This window comes from Grus americana, chromosome 7 (genome assembly GCF_028858705.1).
Source record: "Grus americana isolate bGruAme1 chromosome 7, bGruAme1.mat, whole genome shotgun sequence".
In the NCBI taxonomy this organism is placed as follows: Eukaryota; Metazoa; Chordata; class Aves; order Gruiformes; family Gruidae; genus Grus; species Grus americana.
This window is the reverse complement of record NC_072858.1, coordinates 10,653,482-10,681,147: the sequence shown is the minus strand read 5'-3', so window position 1 is coordinate 10,681,147 and position 27,666 is coordinate 10,653,482. Positions and strand designations below refer to the sequence as shown.

The window sequence follows — 27,666 nt, the reverse complement described above, 5'->3', positions numbered from 1 at the left end:
CTGTACTACAGTTAAGCACAGTGAGAAATCTTACCTCTTTTTTTTTAAAAAAGAAAACCACCAGAAACCTAGGAGTTAGCTTAGGGAAGGGTGAAGAAGCAAGACAGACAACTTGCAATCCAGCCCTCATATGAAAGTTGCCCCAGGCAATTTTGTTATGTCCATGGAAGCATATGATATTCATTGCATGGGCCCATCATTAATGCTGACTCTCTGGGAACCTGTCTTATGTTGTTTCCACTTGGGGCAGGTTAGCTAGAAAATTGATCCGATTTTATTAAAGAGTCATTTTCTTTGCTGTCTGGCAGTGGTCTCTGAAAAGATGTTTTGTCTTTTTAACACTTGGTGATTGCTCTAATAGGATCTCAGAAGTCCGATGTCCAAATTGAGTTTCACACACAAAACTACTTTGCGGCTAAGTTTTTTGACTCCTGACATGGACAGTTTAAAATAGAGCTCAAAGGATCCCTCCCCATTTATGCTGCAGGTGAAACCATTGTTTTTATTCACATCCCTTTAATTAAAAATAGAATACATTTACATTTACAGAGGGTTAATTATCCAACTTTTTTTTATATTCATTTAACTATAAACAAATGGTGATATTTAGTGTATGGTTCATGATTTCTCACAGTTGGCCACTTCACTTCAACTTTGATACAATCATCGTATTCAGTGGTAGTAAATACTCTCTTATTCTCAGCTCTTACTCTCCCTGGATGGAATCTATCTTCCATCCAGACTGAACAAGTTTTGAAGAAAAATAAAAAAAAAAAAAAAAAGAAAAGAAATCCCATCTCTCTTCTAGTTTGAGGGAGTAAGGCCTGTGTGTAATAAAGAAGCAACTTTATTTTGCTTAAAGATTTTTTTGAAAATTCCCACTTAGCTGCCTATTGATCAAAGGATAGTGGTTTAGTCAGTCTGATAGCTTAGAGGGATAAGATCTGTGAGAAAGAATCTTGCCTCTGACTGACTTTATTGTGTAGGCAGTAGGGGATTCCTTCTAGTGGTTAAAAAAAAATAATATATATATATATAATTTGTCTTTTGGATATGTGATAGTGAGAAACAGATTTTAGGACAGAGCAGGTAGAGGTGGAGATTGTAAAAACATTCTCAGAACACGTTTCTTTAAAATTATCTGCCAACAAACCTTTGTAACAGCAACCTGATATTCCCCAAAGCCCAGCAGCTGAGGCCAGATGTTCGTTAGTGATGTGAGCAGAGGCCACCATCAACTGGGATGAAGTCACGATGGAGCCTAGTGTGAGAACTCTGTAAGGACGTGGGGTGGGTTCGTGTGAAAGCTCTGGTCCAGGAGGAAAACTTGCAGCCTGTAGCTGTTGGTCTTGGTGGTATAGGAGGATGGGGGGGAAACTGCCCAGGATACTGCGTGAAGCGAATCGACAGGATGCTCAGTGCCTCTTACGGATGTGCCGAGCTGAGGAAGGCGGTGATGTGCTGAGGAAGGAGCCTTGGCACGTTCTTCCAGCCACCCCTGCCACCTACAGTAGATTAATGAACAAAAAATAAGGAAGGGGAAAAGTAAGGATGCTGTCCTTTACGCAGGTGCCCCTACACCCACTGAGTTCTCTTTTAGGTTGACTTAGTTTAATTCAAGAATTCAGGGCTCAGACCCCCATTGCAAAGCGTTGTGCAGAGCTGCAGCTTATGGTCTACCTTAAATGCAGACTAATTTTTTTTTTGTTTAATAAACTAATTAAATACATTTAAACAAGAGTCAAACAGATTGCACATTTCTAGCTTCAAATTTTGCACCAGCTGAACTTGGAGTTAATTTTTAGTAACTAAAGGCACCATCTTGATTTTCAGAAACTTCTTTGGGGAATGGTGTCTTAGAACTGTCTTTCCTGCCCTAAATCCCTCTCTGGTTGCACAGAAATCTGGCAAAGATCCTGCAGACGTGTTCATTCCTTTATTCATTCCTTTTTGAAAATTCTTACCTTTTTCATTCTGAATTTGAGAGTGGCTATAGAGGAAATTGAAGTCAACTTTTCATACACAATACTTGGAACATGGCAAAGGTCTTACATCATGTAAAGTGCTGAATCAGACCCTACACCCCTTTCTTCCAGACTTAAATTCGTACACAGCATGTCTGAACAAATGAATTTGTAATGGTGATGAGCAAGCACTTTCAGCCAGCGTGTCTCCCTGAATCCTACCTCCCTTTTACTGCGGGGGCTGCAGGAGGCGGCGGCACTTGAGCAGGGCACAGAATGGCATGGAGACAGACAGCGTTCAGCCTAAGCAAGCCGGGCTCAGAGGAAGCTCTGGCTGCAGCTTCCCAAGTGACTGTGCTGAAGTTATTCCGAAGTGTAAAATTATGGTTGAACCTGCTTTATAATAACCATGTCCTGAAATAATTTGAACAGACAACGTTTTAAAGAGTTGAGCATTATAATTTGTATTTACCATGGAAGTTTTTCCCCTCTTGCAAATTATTCTAAATGTTTCCAGGTTACAGGACACATTGAGGATGTTATTTTCTCGTTTTGTTTTGCTTGCTGTCTCAAAGCGTAGAACATGCACATTACCTCCCATAATTCAAGATCTGTCATAAGCAGGTCTTTAGCTCAATTTCCATCTTTGGTTGGTTGATGGTTTTTTGTTTTCTTCTGTTTTTAAGGATGAGGAAAGCTATACTGCATGTGGGTGGTATTATCACAATCTGTTTGTCCTTTCTGTCTACCAGCTACCTTCAACCCTTCAAATATTTTTAATCTACCTTATGAAAGAGCCAAGCACTTTCCTTGCCCTTGAGCATGTAGCATACGTTCACAGCAAAGGCATCTGAATGATCCTGTGGAGATCCTCTCTGTGACTTCTCTTTTGCAATCCTGTCTGTACTCTCACAAAATATGGCCAGAAGTGGAAAATTGTGGCAATGCGGTGGCGGCCTGCAGCTTCGGGGTGGTACGGAGCTGGCTGCAGCGGGCTATAAAATAGGATCCTTGGGTTTCGGGTGATCCACCCTCCCTCTTCCTTTTTTGTCAGTTTACTTGGAAATACGAACTTATGTGCATCAAGACAATGTAATCCTATAGGTAAGGCTCCCAGTCAGTGTTATGCACCAGTCAGTACCAGAATTTTAGCTTTATATTCCTCTAGGCATGTAGCTCAACGTGCAGTATTGTTTTCCCACTGCAGTTATCCATTAGCTTAAGACTTTCATAACCCAGGAGGACACTTAAATCTCTCTTCAATCATTATGCCTCTGAACACTTTCCCCTAATGTCTTGGCTTTCTTTTGGAATCTTTTGTCTTACGATTTTTATCCTGCGTTTACCTGCATTGAATTGCATTTGCCATCGTACAAGAATTTTCCTGAATTACTCTAACCCTGTTTATTCTCAATGGTTAAGGTGATGCCATGCGGGGAGATAGAAAGGTATGTGCTGTACTCCTCAACCATCTGTCAGATGCAGAGAATGCTGAACTTAGTGCCCCTCGGCTTTCTGACTGTCCCTGTGTGCATCTCAATACAAACCATCTGGGGATCCCCCAAAGCTTTGGTATCTAAATGCTGCCTAGTTGCAATCTCCTTCATTTTTGCTTCCTGCCACCACGGACTGTCTCGCTCCGTAGCGAAGGACAGGATTGCTGCCACAGGAACTGGCCTGAACCGTGCTGACAGATCCAACAAGAAAGCAAAATAGGGAGGGTAGTGCCAGCGGGGCACTGCGTACAGCTGCACCCACTGGGCTTTGCTTGGGCTCTCCAGCGTAGACGTTGACCTGAAAACACTTTCAGAAATCGTCATTAAAGTCATGTGGATTTGCTTATGCATAATCTTTTTTTAAAACAACAAAACAGTTTGTGCTGTCTCCAGGATTCATAGGAGCCAGCTATTTCAGAGTGTTATTTACTTTTATGATGTTTATCTTTCGCCCACTGGTGGGTGTGAACATCACTGGGTTTGCAGTGTGCAAAGCAGCAGCCTCGGACTATTTTTACATCGGACTTTTTTTTTGCTATTTTAGTTTACACAAACTTTTCTTTTAAGGATCCCTCAGAGCTATAAAAACAATATAGCACAATCTGATGCTTCACAGTTAAGAAGAGGAAATTAAAACACCCTATGTTTTTCATTTTAGAATTCAGTGCTATGTGAAGTAGCCAGTGAATGTAGCTGTTTAAGGCATAAAGTGTGAATGAGTTCAAGTATTTCATTCCAATCACTTTTCTCTTCCATTTTTGATTAATGAGGCAATGTAAAAATAGAATAAACCTGGCATTTTAAATCAGGGATGAATTAAATGAAAACCTAATAATTTAGAGTAGCTTACTCATCTCTCTGTAAGTGTGGATATTACTTGACATATAGTATGCATGTATCATCCTTTTCCTATGATTCATTTTTAATTGTTTAGCTTGAAATTATTTTCTTCTTCCTCTCCTCTCAGCAAGGTGAGAGTTCCCATTCACTGTAATTCACTGATAAAGGTGTTTTGCGTAGCCAATACTTAAAATTCTTGTACAGCCGTAACTTTATCATCTTATAAGAGTGGGATCTTGCTTGTGATTCTTTTATTATTAAAGAGTAAATTGATACTCATTAAGAGCTTATTTACTGTCTGACCCTTTATTTGAAGGGAATATGACTATGAGATTGTTAAATATAGAGGTGTCCTCCTAAGAAACTTAAATTCTGTGCATAAGAATAAAGACATCGTTAGCTGATGTGACTTCGCCTCTGACCTGCAGAGTAGAAAGTCAAAATCAAGTTCTTTGTCTGGTGGAGCATTAGCAGCCATCCTTGAGAGCTGAGGGAAAGTTCCTTGTGTATTATGCTGTTTACCTAAGGGTTATATTCAAGACACTCTCTGAACAACTAGGCTGGTTATTGAAAAATGCCTTGTAGTAACCTCCAGCCTAAGTTGATCGATATTAGTGCACAGCTTTACATGGGAGGGAGGGAGCTATTTAAACATTGAGAGCCTCCGGGATAACAGCGAATGAAAAAATAATGCAGAACAAATATGTTGAAGGGTTCAAGAGAGAAGAATATCTTGTCTCTGTGCAGGGAAAAAAAAAAAAAAAAAAGTTGTTAAATTGCAGCAGAAAAACCATTTGAATTCACTATTAATAAAGTGAAGGTGGATTTTTCCCCAGGCCAAGAAGAGAGAAAAAAAAGCAAACCCAACAAATTGTAGTGCTCTTTAATGTAGAGAGAAGCTAAGAGTTCTCTGCACGCATCCTCCCATGGAAAGCTTACCTTCACTGCAAGTCTCTGAGAAGTTCTTGGTCTGTGGCTCTGTACTGAGCCCCCAGGTGGGACTCATTCCCCCTCCCCAGTTCAGGCAAGTTCAGAGATACTGATTTCTGTGCCAGGAACACCAGAAAAGGAAAATGCCACTGCTTTCAACATCTTAGAACATGTAAAATGTGGAGTGGAAGGGTCCTAGCACCTGAAAATGATGATTTTTTCCCCCCCTCACAAACATGTAATAATTAAAAGGTAAATGTTCCAATGGTTTATTTTGCTGCATAGAATTTTGCCAGCGGTCAAATGATCTGTGACATTTTAGATGCCCTGACAGAGAAGATGGGTATTGTTCTGGTTTGTTGGTGGGAGTGTGAAGAGAGGAAAGAGAAGCAATGATGCTGCAAAAGAGACTTCCTCCTCTCTTCTTCACAGAAGTTAAACATTAAAGATGCACAGAAGTCTTGTGGCAGATGATATCCTAAGAAACTGGAAGTCAGGAGAGATACCTTTGTCACTAATTTTTTCTGACTTTTGCGAGAACCGTAACCTTCCCGTGTCTCTGTTCCCTGTCTGTAAACAATGAGTCTTTGGTTTCATCAGTTCACGATGAAACCATCAGGCTGCAGTGTCGCATTCACATGATGGTTGACACGATAGAGGAGGATACAGGAGGAACTGGTGGGAACAGCCTGACAGGAGGGCAATGGGGGAAAAAATGGGGTTGTATCATGGAAAATGGGAAATAGGTTGATCTCATTTGCAGAGCGAGATGGAAGATGAAAACCTAATTTCTAATGGTGGGACACAGGAAGCAGATTGACTCGCTGAAAGATCTTTGGACACGGAGTGAAAAGTGTGATGCATCTGTAAAGCCTAGTGCTGAAAAATCTTTTCTGGTGTGTGTGGTTAAGATGATGTAGGCAGAGGAGACTTCAACTGCAAAGCCAAACAGGATGGAAACAGGATAGATTCCTCTAGTACATCAATTGGTGTTAGCTTTCAAATTTTAAAGAAGCTTGGAGTACTTGGCATCCTTTTTTTATCAGTCGTTTGGCACGTGTGTGTTAAGGAGCAGACTGAACTTCCATCATTGCCGAGGGTGAGGTGGGAAAGCAGTCAGTGTATAACTCACTGTTGCTTTAATGTTTTCTGCTTCGTTTTAGCTGTGTTCGTGTCTGATGGGGGATTGCTGGGAAAGAAGTGATGACTCTTCACATGAATGTTTCCTAAATATAATTCCAGTCTAACTCTGTTTACCATGCTGTGCAGAAACTCTGCCGTTTTGTAGGAAAGGTGGAGCTCTAAGAACAGTCATGGAAATGCTTTGCAGTGTAGAATACTTTGTTTTCTTAAACCAAGTTAGCAACGTGTCTGATTGTTGTACCGCGATGGAGAAGGGATTCTGCGGGGCCCGGGAAGGGGTGGATCCAGTTCCCGACTGCACTAACCAACAACACCAACTGCTGCCTCTGACTTGGGAAACATATTTTAGGAAGTCTCACGACTGCAGCACAGGACTGTAATTTTGCTTTGTGACTCATGCTGAGATACAGTCCCTGCGTGTCTTTTTGTCTGGGCACCTAATAAAGCTCAGGCCACACCTGTTTATGGATGCAGCAAAATGGCAGGCAGCTTATTTTTATACCACTGATTCTGATGAATGCCACTTATAATCAACACCTCCATGAGGAACTGGCTTGTGTGCAGAAATGCTCTTTAATTGAAGGGTGCACATCAGCCGCGCAATGTGGTCCCAGTGTGTTTATCTCACGCAAGCCAGAACCATTACAGTTACAGAATATCAAATGCTTTGAATGGATCGTGTTTATTTTATGATTTCTATGATCATATATATCTTTTGATGATTTTCAAGATCATTCTTGTTTGTAAAAAGTGGAATGTGGTCACTTTAGAAAGAGATAATTAATTTTGTGAGGGGACCAGATGACAATTTCAGGAGCTTTTCTGTCCTGCAGAACATACAGGTCACCGTGCTTTTCTGATGAGACAGAAAAATGACTTGCAAGAAGCTGTTAGGTTAATTACTCTTTAGAAGAGGGGGTTAAATTCTAAGAAGTGTGCAGCACTCTGTTGATAGAGTGATGGCTGCTGGCAGATTAAAACAACAAAAAAATTTCGGAAATGATTCCCCCCTTTTTTTAAACTACACAACAAATTGGACCTGTGAATTTTGACAATGGCTTCTGAGCTGGCAAGATTCAAATGTGCATCAAATGAAACTGCGTTTTAATGCATTGGTTTGAATTAAAAATGAAGGAACAATTTTAACAATCAGTGATAGAGATCTATGGGATGGTCACTTAATTTTTTTCACAGACTGTGACATAGAGCTTAGAGGATGCTTGCAGTCTCTTTTGCCCAGAGCACCTTATTCTCAAACTGACCTATATTCAATTGAATCAGAATCGCTGCCTATTTTTACTTCCCAGTGCTAACAAATTAATCTTCAGACCTTTGTTTCCTCAATTGTTGTCGTGAACATTTTTGTCTAAACATTTTGGTTTTATTTTGGCAAAAGACAGTTTCCCCCCACCCCATAGCATTAGAGGTACGTGTAGTGCTTGCAGAACACACTGCGTGTGCACGCTGCACATCATGGCCAACATAGAGCTTATGGTCATCAATCATTCGATTGTTCTTTAAACACTGTTTTAACAGGCATTCGTTGTATAAATGGATCAGGTTATTGACCTTTGCCAGCAATTGCTTGCTACATGTCATCATGGCTTAATGACATTATCAAGGAACATATTCTGTATTGTAGATACTTTAAAGGGTTCATGCATTGTCTCTAACTAGGACACATGGCTGGCTAAAGTATCTTGAATTAGCAAATTATTTGATGTCATTATTAAAATAAAGCATTTCCAGCTACTTATAGAATAGGAGAGTGCAATACTTCTCTTTTCTACAAAAGCAAAGCCCAGGAAGAAGAGTTATTTGTCATATTGGAATACTTGTTTTGAAATCCTGCTTCTTTTCTCCTTTACAGTTTAATCCTCTACCTAGAATAGAGTAGTGCGGTCCTCTGAATATCCTGTGAAAACTGTTTAACTGGTCTGCAGAGCTCCAGCTGCAACTCCTCCATTTCTAGGAATACTATAGATCTAATTGGCACTATTAAATCATTACAGCACATAATAGATGGGACTTCTGACTAAATCAACTATGTTTTTAATGAAGATAAGAGTTTTTAAATTAGAATGGATACAGCATTCTTTATTTATTTGTATGGGGTGGGAAGGTTATTAACTCTAATGGCTGATTCAATTTAAATGAGAGAAAGTAGCCAGTTTTTAAATTTTCTCTTCTGGTTAAAATTTAAGGTGGTACTGACTTTTCAAATCTCAAACTGTGAAATTGAACTGTTTAGCCAACTATTTGTAAGTTTTTCCAGTCTAGAGATCTTTTGTGGTTTCTGTGGCTCCTCATGTCACAAACTTAAAGTTGATTTTCTATTCACAGGAAAACACACACATATCACACAAATTACACAGTCTTGGAATCCTATTTTTTCCTTGTTTATTGCATCAAAATTCAGACTCTACATGACTCAGAGAGAGAGAGTTCTTAAAAGCTTTAAAATGGGTCTTAATCAATAAATCTTCATGCCATTACTAGAAAATAATTAAGTAGCATTACTGTCACTTTACAATGGAGAGAGACCCTTAGAAGCGCTGGTAGCCTGCAGAATAGATATGACCAAAATGCAAATGTTACCCTGTTGTTCTGTAGTCATTCCTCTTTTAATCCAAAGACTTTTTTTTTTTTTTGTACAATGTAAAGATCTTGCTTCTGTAGTACTCCATTACATATTAGTCTTAGTCTTTGCTTTTCTCCTACTGGTTGTTTGAGATCCTGTTCTTCAATATTCCAGATTCCTCTTCCTACATTGCGTTTTGCTCATTAGTATATTCCAGTGAGTTCTTTAACTCTTGTCTTATTTTCCTTTCCATTGCCACAGCAAAATACCTTCTCACGTCATTTAATTTTTATGGTGCTTATTAAGAAGTTTTCCTGATGCTTAATTAAGCGTTTTCCAGTGAAAAGCTGGAATATAAAGCACAAGGTATGGTCTTGAAAAAAGGTGGGATTATGGTCAGAAGTAGTGAATTCTTACCCTTTTTCTGACTTCCTATGGCTTTAAGTTAGTTACATCCTTCTTTTGTCAGCTTCTGAGCTGAAAAAAATGGTAATGAGGCTTTTTACTCCTGGGAATATTGCGACAATCTCTGTATTAATAGCAACTCCACATTTTCATAGATTTTAAAATTTGGAAAGAAAACAGTAATTATTTGTCCAGGCGTTCTTCTTTGAGGCTGCAGAATTTCAACAGTTAATTCTGGAATAGAGAAAGTATTCTACCACACGACTGTAAACCAGGTGTAACTTCAAGGAAGGAGGGGCAACAAGCAGGTATAAAGCTGGTGCAGGGGAGGAGAATCAGGACATAAAAGCACTATTCAAGAGTTTCTTCTAAGTAAATCTCCTCACAGCAGTCTCCATTCTTTTTGCCAGGGTTACATTTGATTGCTGGCTTTGACAGCTCACTGTTGGCAATAGGTTTCATAAATGTCTAATCCAGCTGGATTGTTCTGTCTTCACATTTCCTTCCTACATCAATAGTGTATACTATTACCAAAAAAAAAAAAAAAAGGAAAAGAAAAGAAAAAGAAAAAGACAGAAAAAGCTGGTTGCTTCCATTATGGGATTTAAGATAAAACAGAAAAGATAATCTTAATAATTAAAGCCATGAAGGCTGTGGTGGCGTTTTGTTTTGTTTGGGGGGTTCGGGGGGAAGCAAAAGCTCACAACGCATCCTTAACATCTTCAAGATAGATTCAGAGCTGTGATTTCAGCACCAAGACCTAACAAACATCGCATACAAAGTGCAGTAAATGCAGTATTCATAAATGTATATGCTCTTTGTGACTTCATGTCAGCAGGGTTCTGTAGACCCTCATTTGTATCAAATAAACTTCAAATGATAAAGAATACGTGCCAGCCAGGGACGGGTATCACTTTGAATTGTTCCTTGTGTATCGTAGCTGAAATGGGAAACATGGCTGGTTTCCTGTTTGTCAAGAGTGAAAAACGGGCACATTTTCTGTAATTATTAGTAATAGTGTCAATTTAATAAATTATTCACTCATGACAACAGGATTTACATTCTATTTGCTGATAGCTTGTGGGGGATAGCATTTGTTTTAGGAAGGTAAAATCTGACAGTAACACAGCGTACATTGTAAATCCCTATGTCACACCTGCACTGCAATAGTGAAGACAAGTGGTGATAACTTGTTCCTTACAGTACCTTCCTCCTCCATCATGGATGATACCCACATGTGCGTGCTAGATTTTGTGCTATGACTTATCCATTCTGGGACTAGACATTTAGAAATTCATCTAACACAAAGGTTCGTGGTTGTGGCTGAGATTTCCATGGACGTCAGAAGAAACTATGATCGCGTGGTGTATCAGTGGACAAGAGAAGCCAGATCAGAGATTGCAGGAGCATGATGCGGTGATGAGTTGTTTATGCTGAGCTCCTTGCAATCATGGCAACATGGGAGAAAGTGCAGAAATGCTTGAGTAAAAATTTATCAAGTGAATGATATCTAAGCTGTGAAAGGAATTAATATGCTGATAGCAAATGGGAGAAGTCAGACCATGAAGGGATTGGCTATGGAAGAAACGTAGGTATTATTTAATGTGCTGAACTGGGAAGAGGCAATGGCATGACTAGAAAGAAAAAGTTGACCAGTATGCTAAAAAAATGGTGTTTGTAGCAGTGTTCTGCACTACTGTAGGTGGTACATAGATTTTTTTGTCAAGGCTAGAGAAAAGGATGTAATAATATTAAAAAAGGGTGAAAGCCCAGAAGAGAGTTCTAGGAAGGTGAATGGATGGGACCAGTCTGTTTCCTATCAATGTCATGCAGAAAAGAATTGGACAGCTTGCCCAAAAATGAGGACTGAAAAAAAAAAAAGAGAGCTGAGTAAAAAAAGATGCTGAGGCTGGGTGGAAAAGAGGATGATCGTGTTGCATGTCATGAGAACAGACGGAGTGGAGACATGTTGAGGGGAGAAGGAACTTCTGTGTTGTGTTGAATTTGAGTTGAAGGCTAAGCAAGGAGAGAGATGGGAGAGGAAATGGCAGTGTAGCAGAGAGGGAAATCTGTCACTTATTAAATAGTAGCTGAGGCTGTGCATGAGATTCTCCAGGCGTAAATCAAGTGCAGACCTGAGGGGAGGAAGGGAACCAAATCCAGAGCCTTAGGCAGCCCTCACAGAGAGGGTAGGATCCTGGGTGCAAAGGGAGGAGGAGATTTCAAGAGGGAAAGCATGACCAGTTGTGTCAAAGCCACATGTGAGCTCTCATCATCCACCAGCTCCTCATCTGGAAAGCTTCCCTGTCCCTCCATCCGTTCCTGCATCAAGCAGAGGAGCTGGCTCTCGCCATGTCAGCACAAGCAAGCCAACACTCTGGTTTGGGGTGGGATTGTTTTCAAAATGCTACTTATCTCCTGTGCTGTCTCCGGGTTTGGGATGGTGGGTTTCTAAGAGGAATCCCCACATGCACCCAAGGTTGAAGTGATAGTTTGAAGTTGAATGGGAGGCAGCAAAAATTTCTGATTATTTGCTGTAAGCTGTCCTAATAACAGAAGGTAAGCAGTATCTGGGCCCTTGCTTATTTTAGTGAAATTCTAGTAGAAACATTATTTACCCCTGTTTTACAGATAAATAGGATAAAAGAAATAAGGTGATTTACCAAAAAATCAAATAAGAGATCTGTGGTCAGCTCATAGTGTCTTGGTTGTAAGTACTCTGTTTTATTTCTTTGTAATTCAAAATCAATTAAAGCAATAAAAAGAAATTAAATAAAACCCAGCATGTCTTCAGCAATTCCTTTGCTGAAACTTGTGATTTGATGTGAAAGAGGCTGAGGCTTTCCTCCTTGATAATACATTAAGAAATTATTAATTTTTTCTTTTTCCTTAAGTAGGAATAATATTTAATTGTCATTTAAGCTGGTTCTTTAAAATCCCATAGTTTTACCCACAATAATCCAAGAACATTTAATAAGTCTTAAAATATTCATAACACACGGAGATCATTACTCTTGAGACCTTTGTACAAAGCAGTGAAGTGTGTTAGACATATGGCAGAAACCTCTTCATTTCTTATTTCTTGCTATGATTATATGAAAGAAAGGAAAATTCTCTGTTCTTTTCCCCATTGCAATCTGCATGCCATTGTTTTATCTGTTGTGGGCCAAAGTCATCTCATACACATGTTCACTGAAGAACATGGAGTCAATCAGGCTTGAATTTAGCTCCGTAAATACAAGCACAGAAATGGTAAATTGCTGTTTTGTTTCAGTTTTCCGTACAGGATTTCAGATAACAAAAAGGAGGAAATAATTTATTTCTATATCCCATATGACATGAACAGACCAAACTGTGTTGCATGACAGATGCTGGTGCCTAGTTTTTATATTATTGGTAATTATCTAAAACCATTAATTGCCATGGCATTGAGTATTAGGAAAAAAACCCGAACAATTGATATGTCCTGCATTGGAAATGTATCATAAATATCAGACGCCTTTGTCATAGAGAGGATGAACAATTTTGTTTTAATTATATTTCAGTGTGATTGTCTAAAGTCAAGTAGAACCTCCGTGGATTATATCTAAAATAAAACTGTGGTTACAGTGTATGGTCATAATCCCCAGATCTGTTGTGTCGAAATGACAGTATAATGAGTAGAAGTTAAAATGTCCTCTGCTTTCAAGTCATCATGGTTGTCATTTGATTAAATAATAGTGCATTCTGTTTGATGTCTTGGCTTTATTATTCAGAAGCACTTCAGTATATGTGTCCTACCTTTGTATTATGTGCTCCTGGCAATCAGGTATCCATATAGGTTCTTATTTACACACCTGCAACGGATACACTGAATGTTTAGCTTGCATGTGTGCTGCTTCAGTATGGAATTTTAATTATTCCTCTTAATTATGGTGCATTCACCAAAAAGAGAGAAATCATTGGTCAGGTACAAAAAGAAACTGCTTAGTATTTGAAGGAATTTGATAATTTTGTTGTAGTTCGTAGCTTGGCAGGTGGTAATAATGCTATGCCAGCACTGTCAAAATATGAAAATTAAAGTGACGATGGGTTTTAATGAAATCCATTTGACAAATATAATTAAGGTGTTTTAATATGAAGCCCTGTAATAAAGACTACCGGTGGACTCCCTGAGGTCCTGACTAATTGTGTAGATTGCTTTTAAGCTTTGAATAGTTTTATTGGATAATGAACTGTTAAGAAGTGTTAGATCTTTCTTAAGCAGAATTTGGTTTGAAAAAGAAGAGGAGAGACAGGCCTGAGGTGTGGCATTTTAAACATAATTAGAAGAGAGATTTAAGTTAACATCTTTGATCTTGCTGTCAGTTTTTGATTAGAGCTGTAAATGCTTTAATCAAGTGCAGTGTAGTCATTACATTTCTAACTGTTTTTAAACTGCGAAATTACTGAGACACTGACATCGGTTTAACACTTCTTGAGAATTTCCAGCAAAGTTATGTTTGTAAACTGTGTGTTTGCATTAAAATGTCATCCTGCAATAATTTACCAATTCAGTAGATCATGGGATAATTATATTTGGTGCTCAAATAATTTGGAAATCCTTTATGAGATTAATCATCATGTCCCATAGTTGAGACAGTGCTACTTCAGTCTTCTTTTTCAAAGTAATTTCTAATTTATTTTTTTTTCAAAATGATATTCAAAATAGTACTTGTAATGAAAATGAATATATAAGAAGCTGAGTGCAGTATTTGAATGCCTTCCATAGGAATACAATCCTTTTAATGACAGACGTTGTGTTCTGCCAATGTGAATTCCTTCACACCCATTTTAGAAACAGGGAAACAGGCACAAATATTTACCAGGTGTACAGTAGTGGCTAAGCCAGTAATAAAATCGTGTTCTTTCAAATCCCTATCTTGCAACACTAAAGACTGCTTGAAGAAATTTCAGGAAGATCAACATAATTTTTTCCTTGCATCCAAAACAGCAATAAAAAGTGAAAATGGCCATGGGCACAGGTGTGTAACATCAGTGAGGATGGTGGGCTGGGTGGTACCTGCCCATAGGTGGCATGCCTCTCATTTCAGATACAGACCCCAGCAGTCCGAGGTCCCTTCCCAGATCTCACCTTGCCCTCCCTGTGTTCTTGATCTTTGAACATGACAGAAAATCCAGAGACTTGTCTCTTTACTGTGTCTGGCTAGGGGCTACTGGGCATACTGTTTTGCTCGTGTTGGTCCTCTAGAAATGTAGAAAAAAGCTACAGCAAAGAGAAAGGTGCTTAATTTGTTCTGTCTGCAGCACACAGAACATTCACACAAATAAATGTTAACAGTGGCCTGCCAGCCCATCCTACGAAATTGTTAATTACATGCCAGAGCAGACCACCTGATGTCTTTGGCAGCACGTCCTGCACGCTAACATGTCTGAGGGCTAGCAGACCAGGAGAGAGGGGAGATGTCATCCAAACCCAGGACATCCTCACTGAGGCTGTTCAGCTGCCGGCACTTCTTCATGGCACTCCAGTGCAGGTGTCTCTGCTGACTGCAATTCAAGTTATGCCCAACAGAGAGAGGTAGTCTCTCTGATAACCCTGACCCAAATCATCGGAGACTCAAAGGCCATGTCCAGTAGCTGGGATGGCACTTGGAGCTCTGCAGGCGGATATTTCAGGAGAATCCAAGCAAAAACTGTTGCCCCATGCAGTAAGCTGCTCTGTTTGTTTGTTTTTAGAAGTCTCTAGGTTTGCCCCCAATTAAAACATATAGCGATAGTCTAATGCAGAGATGGCAAAAGCCGAGTTCCTCCATCAGAAGAAAACACACTTGTCATCTTAGACACTTACTGCAAAATCAATTTCTGCAACAATTTTTCCTCAAAGGGATGCCTTAGAAACAAATCGTGTCTACATGCAGTAAAGGCCCCATGTAAGTCTACCTCTAAAACACCATCTGAAGAGCTTAACTTGATCCTTAAAATACGATTCTGCTCTGAGGAGTGCTGTAAAAAATGTATTATGGGAAAGTCTTTATTTCCATCTCAGCAATTTCCCAAAGAAATATCTTTGTCTGACAAGAGCAGAGATTTTTTTAATTTATTTTTTTAAAAATATACATAGTCTTGCAAACTCAGCCTGGATTTTAAAAATCAGTGTGGATTTTTTCCTTCTTGTATACCTCCTGATAACAGTGATTTGCCAGGCCATCGGGTATTTTTCATTGTTCCCTCTGTTCCCTTACTGTGGGTTTATTGAGGTAGTGGTTTTCTCAGCATTACTCTGTGTGTAATCGAAGGCAACATTGCAGATGGAAGTAGCTAGCACTTAGCTCATGTGTGTGAAAAACAGCAGAATCCATAGCTGCATTGGTCCTGCAGGGTAAAAATAAAAATATAAACAAAGGAAAAATGGCTTGAGGTGGGAAGGTATAAGTGGAGGAAGACAGGAGTCTGTAAGAAGTGTCCTGTCTAAGCAGCACAGAGATGTTTGTGTTGGTGTTTTGCCCTTTAGGTGCAGGATTTTAAATTATTGTATATTTCAAATGAACACAGATTCTAACTGGTAGGTATAAATATCATTACGTATAAAACCAAGGTTCAAAATGTCATAAAATATGCAAACTACTAAACTTCATTACCAAATAAAAATACAGCTAAGTAGGCATTTCCTAGAGATCCATCCAGAGGCTGGAATAAAATTCTGGGGCAGAGCTGGGACCTGAACCATGGCCAGCCCAATAAGCTGTGGACTGTCCCGTCCCTCTGCTCCTTGTCCCTCCATCTCCAAGTAGCTGCTTCGGATCTCCAGATTCCTGGTAGAAGAAACATCCTTCTCCATGAGCAAAGCCACTATCATGGCAAAACTGGTGTGCGTTACACATCACACGGTTTTCTAGTTGTAAATTACCCGCTGAAAAAGCTATTGCTGCCTTGAAAGGATTTTTCCCTCTCCAAACGGCCACCTCTTTGGAGAGAATATTACCTTTTCAAGGGAAACTGAAGCTTCACGAATCATTTTGAATTCCTTTTGCCTCCTATTATAGATCAACTTTTAAAAGTTTTTTTTGTTGTTTTGGTAGAAACCTTGAACAATAACTTTCCTCAGCAATCTCTCTATTATTATTTTTTAAACCTCGGTACTTTTAGCCTCCAACCTTGCAATGTAGTTCTTTTATATGACATTTAGATTTTGAGATATTGAGGTGATGGAAAAATGGGAAACGTTGAAAGGGTGAGCTAATTAATGTTTCTTCAGCCTATCTAAAGTACGCTATTGTGTTAGAGTTTTGCCATGTTTGTAATTTATGGCTGTTAAACCTTTGTTTTATCATCTATTACTGACTTCTAGGCTTCTGTTTGCACTTACTGTCTGTAACAAGCATTTCATTTTATACGGAGAAAAAATGGTTTCAGTTACTTTTACTGTACCCGAAAAGGAGAATGGGATTTGCAAATGATAAATGGGGAAGTTGACTAGCTAACTAATAAAGATTTGTCTTAATCAAGTATGATTTGTCAGAACAGGAGCGCACTGGGGTCAGGGCACACGCAATGAATAATACAGCATTCACTGGAGAAAAGGACCAGGCAAAAGGCCTCATAAATATGCTGCGATTACCCATTGCTAATTCGTATTCAAAGAATGAATTGCACTGAAGCCAGCTTCGAGGTTGCTGAGCTGTTCACCTGCTTTGTGGGCTCTCTGATGTTTAAGAAAGTTTTTATATATATATATATACACACACACACACACACACACACTCTGTTTTCAGCATCCTTTATTTTTACACAGACTGCTACACGTTTTGTCAATGATTTTAAGCATTATTTATTAATTGTCCTCTAGGTTTGTTTTATTTTTCTAATGTCTGGACACTTTTATTTCTATTTTTCGTTGTTTAAATATGAATGTGAATACAGCAGGAGATAGTTCCATTCACATTTAAAATGAATTGCTGAACAGTGCAAGAAAGGTTAAAACACTCTTTAGCTCCATGGAAGTATTAAAGATCAAACAATCATAGACTTTTTGCTTGTGTTGCCAGCTTTCCTGACTTTCTATTCCGTCTGTGGTTTCAGGATAAACCTGGTACATCAGGATGCTGGGGGAAACCTGAACAAACCCAAATGTAATTTGGCTCTGGCTTTGTTTTCATTTGTTGACATTACTTTTTGCTTCAAGGAGCAATTTCTCAGATTGAAACAGATGAAGGATATACTCTTCTCATAGATCTTCTGATGTCCAGAAACTGAGATACTGCAAGGAACCTTGTTCCTATTGATAAGTTTTAGCTGCATAAATGGGACATGAAAAATCAGTAAAAAAATTAATAAAATTGTTCCAGTGCTTACAGATATAACTAGCAGATTTTGTTCTTTGTCTTTATACTGTTTAAATGTCATATGTTGTGGTTTTGTGTAGTTAAGTAAGTTTGAAAAAGATCTCTTGCTCCACACTTCAATTTTAAAACCTAGTTCAACATTTCAAAATCTTTTTTTCTCTTTTGAAAACCTAACGTAACTTTTTTTTTTTCTGTTTGCTGGTTGGCTGATAGTCTGTCCCATCTGTTTTGCACTCCACTCTCTGTCTTGAAGTGCATTTATTGCTTTACAAGTAAATCAGCTGTAGCAGTAGGGCCAACTTTACGAGCCTCGAGCTGCTGAGTGCAGGAGTCTAAGTTGACAACTCTCTGCCTACACATTTTAAGTCTTTGAAACAACCAGTACTGCAGGGTCCAGAGTGATTATTTACACTGCTTTGAGTTTATAGCAAACTTGGTAGATGGTGGAGCGGTTTTGATTAAATTATTACTGTGAGTCCAGCCTTAGTGGGACCAACCAAAGATCGCCGTTGTGTCATCTTGGTGCTGTTTGGAGTCATAGGTTTAATTAAGTGATGATTTGTGGCTCAAGTTTTAGAGGGTATGTTTCTGCAACTTAATTTAGATGCAGTCAGGATTGTTAATACTCTCCACTGCTAAATTGCTTTCAGAAAAGTTCAAGACCGGCAATACTGTAATGAAGCAGGATCCATTCCCTGCACCAGGCTCAGAGCAAGCAGGGACTTCTTCTGTCCCCACCACTTAAACTAGTAGGAAAAGAAGATGCTGAGGGTTGGTTCCCAGCTTCACTTCTGTAAGTGATTGAAATGGGGGTAGCAACTTATTTACTTATTGATGCACTAAGGAGGCATTTCTTTTGCCCTAGAACTTTTTTGAAGGAAGGGATGGAAAAGAAGAAGATGCGAAGGGAGGAATTTGGAGCAGTTGAGCATTGCCGAGCTGGTGGGTGGCTAGAACAATGGCTGGACTTCGATGTAGACAAGTGCTCAGGAGAATCGAAGTCTGCCACCTCCTGTGAATGTTGCTGTAAGGATGTTAGTAAGGGAGCTCAGATAGATGGGTGATGGGAGTAGACAGAAAAAAATACATCAGTTAGTGAGAAATGAGTAGTTTTATACCAGCAGATTCATGTAAGTTAGGATTTCAAAAAGGTATGAAACCTTAAAAAAAGAAAAGGCTGCTGGAGGTGAAGTTACTAGGTCTGTCATATATGATCATTCTCCTTTCTTTTTCATATTTTCTTCTCATTCATCTGCCTTTTTTTCCTGGGGAAGGACAGAATAGGCCTGGACCATGGGAGGTGTTGGTTATGAAATGCTCCCGGTTTGTTCTTAAAAGAATGTGGCATCTTCCTCAAATATCTTTTCTTCCTTATTTTGAACAAAGCACAAAGCCTGAATTCTGATTAGGTGTTCCGGATGTTTTTCTTTCTGGTTTCCCTGACCTCGGGATCAACGGACCCCTTTTGCTGTTGGCCAATGAAAATAATTTCATGAACATCCATTATAGCTTATGGGGACCTTTTTCATTTGAAAAATGTTTGTATTTTAAGTTTGGTGGACATCTTGGACTTTGGAGGATTGGGAGGTATATTTATGTGGTTTTTTGCTTTCGCAGTAACACTGGGCAACTTCTTTTATCCTCTCTTGCAACTGAACTTCTGACAGCTCTGGAAGTGTTGGATGTCCTCAGCGTATGCTGTTGGCTGTCAGTACTCTTTCTACCCGTACGACATTTGCTTCTGCTGAAGAGACCGACTAGTCCCTACAGCGTGTAGCTAATTTTTATTTTATTCTGTTAAGTGACCACTTAACAGCATGCAGATTAACTTCTCTGTGGCAGATTCTTGAGGCATTTGAGCACCAACTCTCATGTTTCACTGTTCTGTTAATGCTCTGCAAATTGTCTCTCCATTGGCTTGTAGCCATTATATTATCCTTCATTTATCTGTATTAACCTGTACTTGTCGTTTAGAACCTTTAATGATCTAAATCCTTCTGTCTCTAATTATATTGGCTGTTCAATGTAAATATATATCAACTGCGAACTTGTAACTTTATAGGACTTATACCTGTGTCCCTGCACTTAAAGATATGTCATCACTTTATTAACTTTCTGCTGTCAGAAGCTAAAGCATTTGACTCAGCCCTGAATTCTTCTAACTCCTGCAACATATATTTTCCAAGTTTGTAAATCTACTTGCTGTCACCTCTGAACAGCTAGCATTTAATGCTTCCTAGCATTTTTTCCAGAAAAACTGCTGTTGATGATTTATCTCTCTTAGTCTCCTAAAATCTAAATTTTTAACCTGTCCAAATCTGAGTGGCTTTTGGAAAAAAATGTGTCCCAACCTTGAATATGTTTACTGAGTTTCTGCTTGTATCACTGTAGTTCTCCAAAAATCTTCCACAAGCTTTTGCTATGTCTTCAGAGACAACACAGAAATGCGGTCCCCAAATGGAGGGGGTTTTGAGTTTATTTCCTGATTCTGTAGGACAGCTATCTTGATTTTTTCTTGATTTTTTTTCTTGATTTTCTGCTTTTCCCAGTATAAATTAGTTTGTCTTTTCCCACCTCTATAATTACATAGCTCAGATGGATGCATTGTACATAGGATGAGATTGGGCAAATCATACTTTCAGGCATCCTTTCTATGTTTTGGTTACATTTAATCTTTTTTAACATTTTAAAAACCTATCAGGTTATGAAACGCGTGTTTGTGTGTGTGTGTGTATATATATATGATTTTATATATATGTAAAAATAGATGCTTTTATATATACATATATGTACACACAGGGTACACTTTGAGAGGAAAAGAGCTGTATAAACCATGTTGCATTATTTTATTTTTCATATGAAAAGAAAAATGGGCACTCTGTCTTCAAAATTCATAAAAATGCATGTTTGTTTATCTAAAAGCCTGGAGAGGGTCATTCCATATCATTCCTGTCTCTAGAGTAAATATATTAGTCATTCTTAAGGAAAAAAGTATTATTGACTTCAGTGATTAGGAAAAAGCTCTTTTAAAATCAGTTTAGCTGATAAAGTAAATAAATACTTAAATGGCTGGAGGCAAAAAAGGAAAAGAACAACCAGTCAAGCACAACTTATTTTGCATCCTTGTTATATGTGTAAGTATTAGAAATCAAGCTTTGTGGAACATGTATTAAATAATTATGATTTGTACATATAAATAAATACTGCATATAGGTTACAGGAAAATTCCAAAGTAAGGGCATGTTCAGGAGTGTAAAGCATCACTAGAAGTGATCATTGACTTTTAGGTGTATCTCAATATAAAAGTTGAAAACCATGTGCCAATTTTTTCACATATGAAGGGGGAAGTTGGGTTTGCATTTGTTGGTTTTTTTGGAGTTTTGTTTTTTCTTCAGTTGTGGAAAGCATCTTCATTCTTCTAATTACGTTCAGTGCTTTATGATAAGAAATGTTTTGGGTTTTTTGTATAACAAGGCACCATTTGTGTTGGACCCACAACATCACATTATTAAAGTGTTCAGCATTGAAGAAGCTGATTTCCCATACCTTGTTCAAACACCTTTAAGGCGAAATACATCTAGAGCTGTGAATTTTAGCATTCACTCTTTAAGGCTGATGCTTGTTTATATCAAGTTATGTACTTTCTCAGAATTTTTTTTTCCTGTTCATCACAACATTGTTCAAGACTGAGATAATTGCTTTATCGAATATTGCTGCCCTCTGTCAGTACATAGATAATAATGATGTAAATGCATTCACCCTTCTGCTTCTCACAGTTTAGCTGTAATTTTAGAACATAATTTTATGCATCTCTTTGGGAATTTCAGTTAGAAGAGGCAGCACCACAGTCTTTTGTAGGACTTGGGACTAAACATTGTCTGTACGTACCAACTAAAAGGATGGGGTAATCCCCAAATAAATGATGTTGTTAAGATTCTATTGAAATAACACCATTACTGGCAACATGCAACACCCTTCAGTTTGTGTATTGCTCTTAATTCATGCATCTGCACTACAGTCTCTCTTAGAAACCTGACTGTAGTAGCATCATCAATGATTTGCATTATAAATAGTCTGGAAAGATCTATACAGCGCTGTTGCGCTAAAGGCGTGAATCTGCCACATAGATGAAGGTTTTAACTGGCAGGAAACCATCAGACTCGTGGGGAAACTTCAAAAATTATAGCAACCAGGTAGCAATGATATCAAGCTTGTAATTAGCTGTATTGTGGGCTTTTTTTCCAGTCCTGGGCACCTTCAGCTGCAAACCAAGTGAGGAGACATGTCTTCATGTCATTTAGAAATCTGTATTTTCTTTATTTATTAATATTTTTGTTTGACTGTCTTGACCTTCTAGCTAAAAATCAAGTTTCACTCTCATCGGTGAATTTTCTGAGTAGAACAAGGATATGAAGAGGATCCGTGGATAAAGGTGTCAATTTATGTTTGCAAACTTATTGTGAGATTATGTTACCTTCGTTATGTCTCTTTGTTCAACTTATGTTGTTATTTTAGCCCAAAAAAGGCCAAAGATCATCAACTAAAGTGCATGTAGAGTAAAGCTGCTCCTGTAAAATTGATGATCCGTCCAATTATTTATCTATAGAGGCTGCTGGGAAGAAACGCAACTATCTCAGTTCTCAGACCCCTCTGCTAGGTTGAACTTCATGGCTGAAGGTTTAATCCCTAAGTGTCATATCAACAATTCATTCTGTGATATTCTGGCTGACATGCTCTCTCCTTCCTTATTTATTGATGTCTTCAGTCATCGACAATGAGAGGAAAATACACTATTCGTCAAAGTGACGGTGTTTTACCCTCACTTACAGTTGATGCTGCTGTCACATTGATGGTTGGAAAATAAACTCAATCATTATAAAAAGCTAAGAGTGTGAACTCGGCAGTGACAGGAAGAAGATGAAAAAAAAAAACCCACCACAGTAACTTGCTTAAAAATGGTGTAATAAAAATAGAGCTGTTTCCTATAAAGATATTTTTGAGCTTTGTTTGTGAAATACCAAGCCATTTTAGCCATTTACTTTATAGTTATTCCTTTGAAGGAAAATCCGCTCCTCGCACTCCTTTATGTCTGTGCGTATAATTTTTAGCAATAAATATTTGTTATCATTTCACCTCATGCTACTTGGTTAATAATTTGATGATTTTTTTTTCCTTTCTATTTTTAAGGGATTTTGCTTTGTTTTTTCTCCCCCGGACTACATTGAATGCATGAATCTGTTTGTGTATTACAGTATTTTGAGTTCTTTGATGAGGAATAAGCTTAGTATAGTTTCATCCAGTAAGTCCTTTGACATGCAAACATAGGCAAAGCTCTCTTGAATCGTTTTCTTAGGCTACCATTTGTATAGCTGTACTGCACCTTACAGCTTTTGTAACTCAATAACCACATATCTTACCACATTTCACCTTTGGGAGGCATTGTATATACAGCTAAAAGTAAAGATCAGCAAGCCAAGAGGGACAAGATAGCATAATGAGGATGTCAATTTGTGGTCAGATATCTGAGGAAATATTTATCTTACTTGTACCATACTTGGCAACAGATAGAGAAATATATATGTAATGAATTTCCTTAGACTTTATCTGGCAGAGCATGTACCTTGTGTTAAGTGGATTTAGAAAAAAAATTAAAAATTGCTTGTTGCAAATTTTTAAAGTTTGAGGTGATTCTACTTTGGATTGTTTCCTGAAAATGGATCATATCTATTAAAAACCATAAGAACAGTCATGTTTGCTTTACTAACATATTAGTGAATTTTTAAGGATTACTTTTCTTGAGGCTCCTCAAATAAAGACATTTTAAGAACCTGCTCATTCACCAGAAAAAAAAAAAAACAAACAAGGCATGATTTTTGTTGTTTATGAAAAAAAATCATGTTTTTGTAGTTTTGCTCAGTTTTGGTGCATACCTCTGGCAAGCTAGCTAAGTAGCCTGAATGAGTGCACGGAAGTGCTGGTTGTCTCCCACGTGCTGTGTGTCCTGAGGCAAGCTACAGCTGCTTCAGCTGCTTGGGTCCGTTTCGCCATCTGTAAAATGGGAATGATTTAACTTATTTTTCTCCTTCAGGGAATTACAGAGAGGGTTTCTTAAAGTTTCTATAGAGCTTTGAAGATTAAAATCTCTTCTCTATACTTGCTGCTAATACTTCAGCGTAAGAGGAGCATTTGACTGAAGCTGTTTGAAGAGTAAAGTTTTGGCATCTTGTGTTGTCTTTGTATCATATCTTGAGGCCTTTCCGCTATAATTTTGCAACCTTTGGTTCAGCATAAGCTGTGGAAGCAAACAACCCCTGTGTAAACAAGTGATGATGACAATAGATTAATGTATATGTCTGCTGTTAAAAAACATCAGGAGATCAATTACAATGTACCTCTAAGCTTGCCAGAAATAGTCTGTAATGGAGCAAAATAAACACCTGTAACTGGGCTCAGCCTGAAATAGCTTTTATTTAGAGCATCAATGGTAAATGCTGAGAGACCCAGAGAGTGTTTTTTCTCTAATATGGCTTCTCAGTGTCTTTAGAAGAGTAAGGATGGCTGGTGTTTTAGCAAAGGTTTCCTGACTTCCTTTCTAAGACAAGGAGTGGGCTTGAGGAAGGCACGTGTGGGAAGTAAGGACACCCAGCACTTAGAGCAGGTCTGAAAGTCTTCTTGCCTTTCTTTCACAGACCAAAGGTTAGCATTAATTCCCAGGGCCTAGACAACCTCCAGAGACTGCAGGGGGACAGCTTCTGGTTTGGTTGTTACCTCTTCAGTTTTACGTTGCTTGGAAAACTTAAAATTTAGTATAATGATGTCTTCCTCTTGGCAGTTAGGAGGAGTGATTAGGCTATCACATGTATTAAGTGCCGTTGGTCTTTAAATAGCTTTGTTACAATCTAACCTGGCATTTTGAGGCCTGACAGTCACAAGCTATATTTTTCATGATTTACATTTTGTTTTTTTAATGCAGAGCAGATTGGACAGGAAATGCTGGAAAACCTCAGCCATGACAGAGAGAAGATCCAGCGTGCTCGGGAAAGGGTAAGTTTGATACTAAGTAATTGCTGGTCTTGGATTTTATTTGCTTTGGGCAAGTTCTCTGTGCATGCAAAAATAATCTAGCATATTGATCAGTTTTATATAAATCAGCTGTTATCATGAGAGATAATCACCATCTGCAGCGAAGCACTTAAAAAGTGTCTTATATGAGCCCGATCCTGCAAAGCCTCTCCTACAGGGAGTCACACTGAAGTCACCAAAGCCGCTATTGGAAGCAAGCTTTCTGTCACTAACATCATAGTTGAGTCAGTTTTCTGTCCTTTGAAGGGTTTGTTGTAGAGTCCATTGCACTGACTTCTTGAACTTTATATGAAACAAAGTTCAGTATCATGACTGAGCTTCTAAGAGCTGATGAACCTTACTCTTTGTAGCTGCAAATGCTAATAATTGCCTCCTGAGGCAATTCTGTGTGAAAGAACAGGTAGTGATACTGCTACTCTGTCACTGCAGTCAAGATAACATATCTATGTCGATTTTGGCTTATTTTGCCTCCATAGGGATGAACTCTACTCTGTAGAGTTAATGAAGATGCCCAGAAGCCCATCCCATCCAACATGTACAACCTCTCTGAACTTCAGTCTAAGAATTTTTCCTCCCTGGTTCTGGTTTCTGCTCACGGAACAGGAGCGACTGCACCTGTGACTTTCTGTCCGTGACACATTGATCAGCTGCTTTCCTAAGCGTCCAATTTTGCCAAAGCTAAGTCCTCCTACAGGCCTCTAAGCTGACCAATGCCACTTCAGAAAACTCCTTTATCTGTCCCAGGGACTTTCTTTACCTGGATAGCTTTGATTGGTAAAGCTCATATGACAGCTTTAACAAGGCATTTTCTGTCAGCTATACCAGTCGCTTTCTGAAGTCCTGGGCATTAGCTACTTTAAAACATTAAGTATAACTGAATCATTAGGCGTAGCTAAGGATTGTGAGCATTTACCAAGTGTTGTTCAGGCAACTTTGTGTCTTATTTCATCTCCGCTCCTCACATCCCTAGTGACTGCTGAGTCTGAGATGCTTTTCTGTTCCTAGCTGGACAAGTAAAACCTAGGCAATCAAAATGAATAACGTGTATTCTTTTCTGCTGATCCTAAAAATCCTCGGGAAAGAGGGAGTGTAGTTCTGATGACTCTGTACACGTGGTTCACAGTGTAACTTTTCCTTTTCTGTTCTTTTGACCTGAAGAGTAAACGTCTTTGATGGCAAAACCTGTAAGCTGCAAGGAGCAAGATTAAAAACAAGGACATTCTAGGAAGGTGTATCCCATCGCAGTTCAGCTATAGACCTCTTGTCATAAATGGAAGATCTCAAAATCCAAATTTTTATCATATGCCACATAAAATATTTTGTCTGTGGAATTCAGAAAAGTTCTCCAGTGGAGCTACACAAGTGCATCTGTCCCAGCTGTCTATATACTCAGATGTACAGCTGTCTATATACTCAGTCGGGGATCATCTTGGATAACTTGGCAAGTTTTCCATTTTGTGGAGATTTTTTTAAAGACCAGGACAGAGGGTGCTCTGCCAATGATAATGTCATAATAGCTTTACACTGCATACACGGAGTTATTAGCTAATCAACCAGGAACAAACTTGTCTTCCAAAAGTCAAATGTCAACTTGAGTATGATGGTCAGTTCTTAGCAGTTCAACGTTGTGAAAATTAGGAAGATTTTCTTATGAACAAAATTTAAATGAGTTAATGTCTATAGTTTGGTTAAATTTACATGTATGAGTTTTTCTGTCTGTAGAGTAAAACGTTTGAAGGAAGAAAAATGCAAGACATAGCTTGTATCATTTTGAATAAATGAAGATCATGTGCAGTGCAAAATACATGTCTAAAAACAGTTGTGAATAGGAATTCTCTAAAGTACTTTTTTTTTTAAAAGTCAAAGAGAAGGGATAAAAGCTCTGCTACAAAAGTCAGATCAGTTAACTGGAGTATGAAGCACTCTAAACAATGCAACATTTTTTGAGGAAAACCTCAAATGTGTCTGAGGCAGACAAGATATCAACATCAGCATCTTGTTCATCTTCCTTCCTTTCTCATTATTATTCTTAATATTATTTTTTAACACCTTTCTTGAACACCGTGTAGATTTGCCATTGCTAGTATCAAAGCATCTTCCAAAATGTTTTCACCACAGCAGTTCTGTGAAACAAGGAAGTGCCATCAGATGCCATTTAACAGGGTTGCATGCCACCAGTTCTTTGGCTTCTGCAGTGCGCTGGTATTGGTAAAGAAATGATGGAAGAACTACCACCAGATATTTCAGTTTGAAATAAAAACAAACCTTGAAACTCTTTATGTTGTTTTTTCTGCCAATGCAGGAAGAAAAGGTGTTTTTTTAGTGTTCTCTTGGGAGGTAGCTAGAGATCTTCCAACTATGTGTGTATGTGTTTGTTTCTTTTTTAACATCTCCTTCGCTTATTTTGTGGGGTTTTTTATTACCATAAAAATATAAGGTCGTCTTGCTTAGAGGAGTTTGTCAAACCTCTAAGATTCAGCTTCCCTTTCCTAACTATCAGTACTGATTCTAGCTGTCAGGTAGAATCCTGCAGCAAGAGAGGAGAGTTAGGATCAAACATATAATGGTAAAAAAGAGACCGCTACTTTTCTGTGAAAAGGGAGGAGAAGCCCCAAGTGTTAAACACATCTTTATGAATAATAAAAGACCAATGTAAAGCATACATTTGTACTTCAGATTCCCTTCTAGCATAGATAAGAACTTGGCTTTTTAATGAGCCTTTTAAAAATTATTGTGACGTTTTTTCTTCCGTTACTTGTGTCAAACTGGGCTAAACTGCGTTTCTGGAGCTTGAATTGTCTAGATGGATCAGGAAAAAATGAGGGAATGGCCTCCCTGGAATATAATGCTCATATTTGTTCCATTGTGGCACATAATTACAGAGATCTGAGAGCCTTTCC

General features: G+C 38.5%; 1 protein-coding gene across 4 annotated transcripts in view; it reads left to right on the top strand.

The window, feature by feature from the left end:
- Positions 1–27,666, top strand: part of VTI1A (vesicle transport through interaction with t-SNAREs 1A) — a 270,629-nt gene that overhangs the window by 140,941 nt on the left and 102,022 nt on the right. For all 4 annotated transcript variants that reach the window (XM_054832242.1, XM_054832244.1, XM_054832241.1 and 1 more), the window contains one exon: positions 24,657–24,727. In XM_054832242.1, the coding sequence (XP_054688217.1) occupies positions 24,657–24,727 (71 nt within the window). The remainder of the gene's footprint in view (positions 1–24,656; positions 24,728–27,666) is intronic.